Source organism: Cyprinodon variegatus, unplaced genomic scaffold, assembly GCF_000732505.1.
Source record: "Cyprinodon variegatus isolate N-32 unplaced genomic scaffold, C_variegatus-1.0 Scaffold541, whole genome shotgun sequence".
Taxonomy (NCBI): Eukaryota; Metazoa; Chordata; class Actinopteri; order Cyprinodontiformes; family Cyprinodontidae; genus Cyprinodon; species Cyprinodon variegatus.
In genome coordinates, this window is record NW_015150994.1 from 143,017 (window position 1) to 144,335 (window position 1,319).

Consider the following 1,319-nt stretch of genomic DNA (forward strand, 5'->3'; position numbering starts at 1 on the left):
CTTAAAAGCTCTGAATTCAGTCAATATTTCTAGTCAAAACTTTCTCTTGCTGCTTTTTTTGTTGTAGGTTTTTCAGTTTATGCCAACATAACTGGTTCCAAATATTAAGGTAAATGATTCAAACTCAACAGCCTGTTTTGAAACATGGAAGTAGTTCAGGAGAAGAAACTGCTGTGTTGATGATTTGTGGAGCAAACTATAAAGACTCTGTATCAAAAATCAAAGTTGCAGTTTTTTTATATAATCTAAAATAGGGACACCAAAAAATCTGAATGATTATTTGGTATATTGTGAAAATCTAACAAAAGAAAATCTGCTCATTGGGGCAAAAAAGAGAAGATAATCGATTAAAAGATTTTTGTAAAGCAGGTTCAAAATTTGATAAACTAACTCCAAACCAGCTGCATTGAGGATCTTTAGCCTCCATTGGGGAAGACTTCCACAGTATATGTCCTCCTTAAAAGGTAATTCTACTTTTTATAATGAATCTTGACATCACTGTACATCTTCTACACTTTTTAAAAAAAATATCTTTTCCTAAAATGAACACAGGTCTTCAAACATATTTCATTGAAAAGGTGCCGGGTCTCTTTGTGACAAAACTAGTGTTTGCGAGCTTCCATGAAGAATGTCTCTCCTTGGTTCCATGGATGAGACAAAAACAATCCCCAGGGAACGTCCATCTTTCAGTGAAAGTAGGTTTGGTCATTAGGGTCGTCTTTTTACTGGGTTTTGTCGTTTACCTTTAGCTGTAATTGTGTTTTTTATTCCATCTGAGACCTTTTCACCATCACTGGAGTGTAGATTTAATAATATCCAACATCGAATTTCATTTATTCATTTGCTGGTATAATGGACACGAATTACTCAAACTAGAAAACACTAGTTATGAAAAGGTTTGACATTCTTTGATTAAGAAATCGATGTTGTCTCAAGACTACAGCTCAAACAGCCCTTTCAGGTATAACGGCTGAGTGAGATGCTGAGTGTAAAACGTATTCCTCACCCAGCTGAGTAATGTTATTCCAGCCACACAGATCTCAGCAGAATCCCTCACTGTAGGGGATTATTCTCACAAACAACCCACCCTAAACACTTTTCTTTTATGTTTTACCTGGACTTTGTCATGCAGCTCCCGAATGCTCCCATCTTTGCTTGACACAGAGAACTCGGGGCTCTGCAGGATGGCCTCACCACGGGTCATGTAGCTGTGGACCTCTGTGAAGTCCACGTCAAACCTGATGAGGTCAGAGAGAACAGATGTTCAATTAGCTGTGAATGCTGCTTTAATTGGTGCGGAGCAAAGAACTGCCTGAAGG

At 37.8% G+C, this 1,319-nt stretch overlaps 1 protein-coding gene across 1 annotated transcript in view; it reads right to left on the reverse strand.

Moving 5' to 3' along the window:
* Nucleotides 1-1,319, reverse strand: part of LOC107095375 (dystrophin-like) — a 369,912-nt gene that overhangs the window by 139,091 nt on the left and 229,502 nt on the right. Inside the window, 1 exon segment of the mRNA XM_015391433.1 lies at nt 1,115-1,238. Coding sequence (XP_015246919.1) covers nt 1,115-1,238 — 124 coding nt within the window.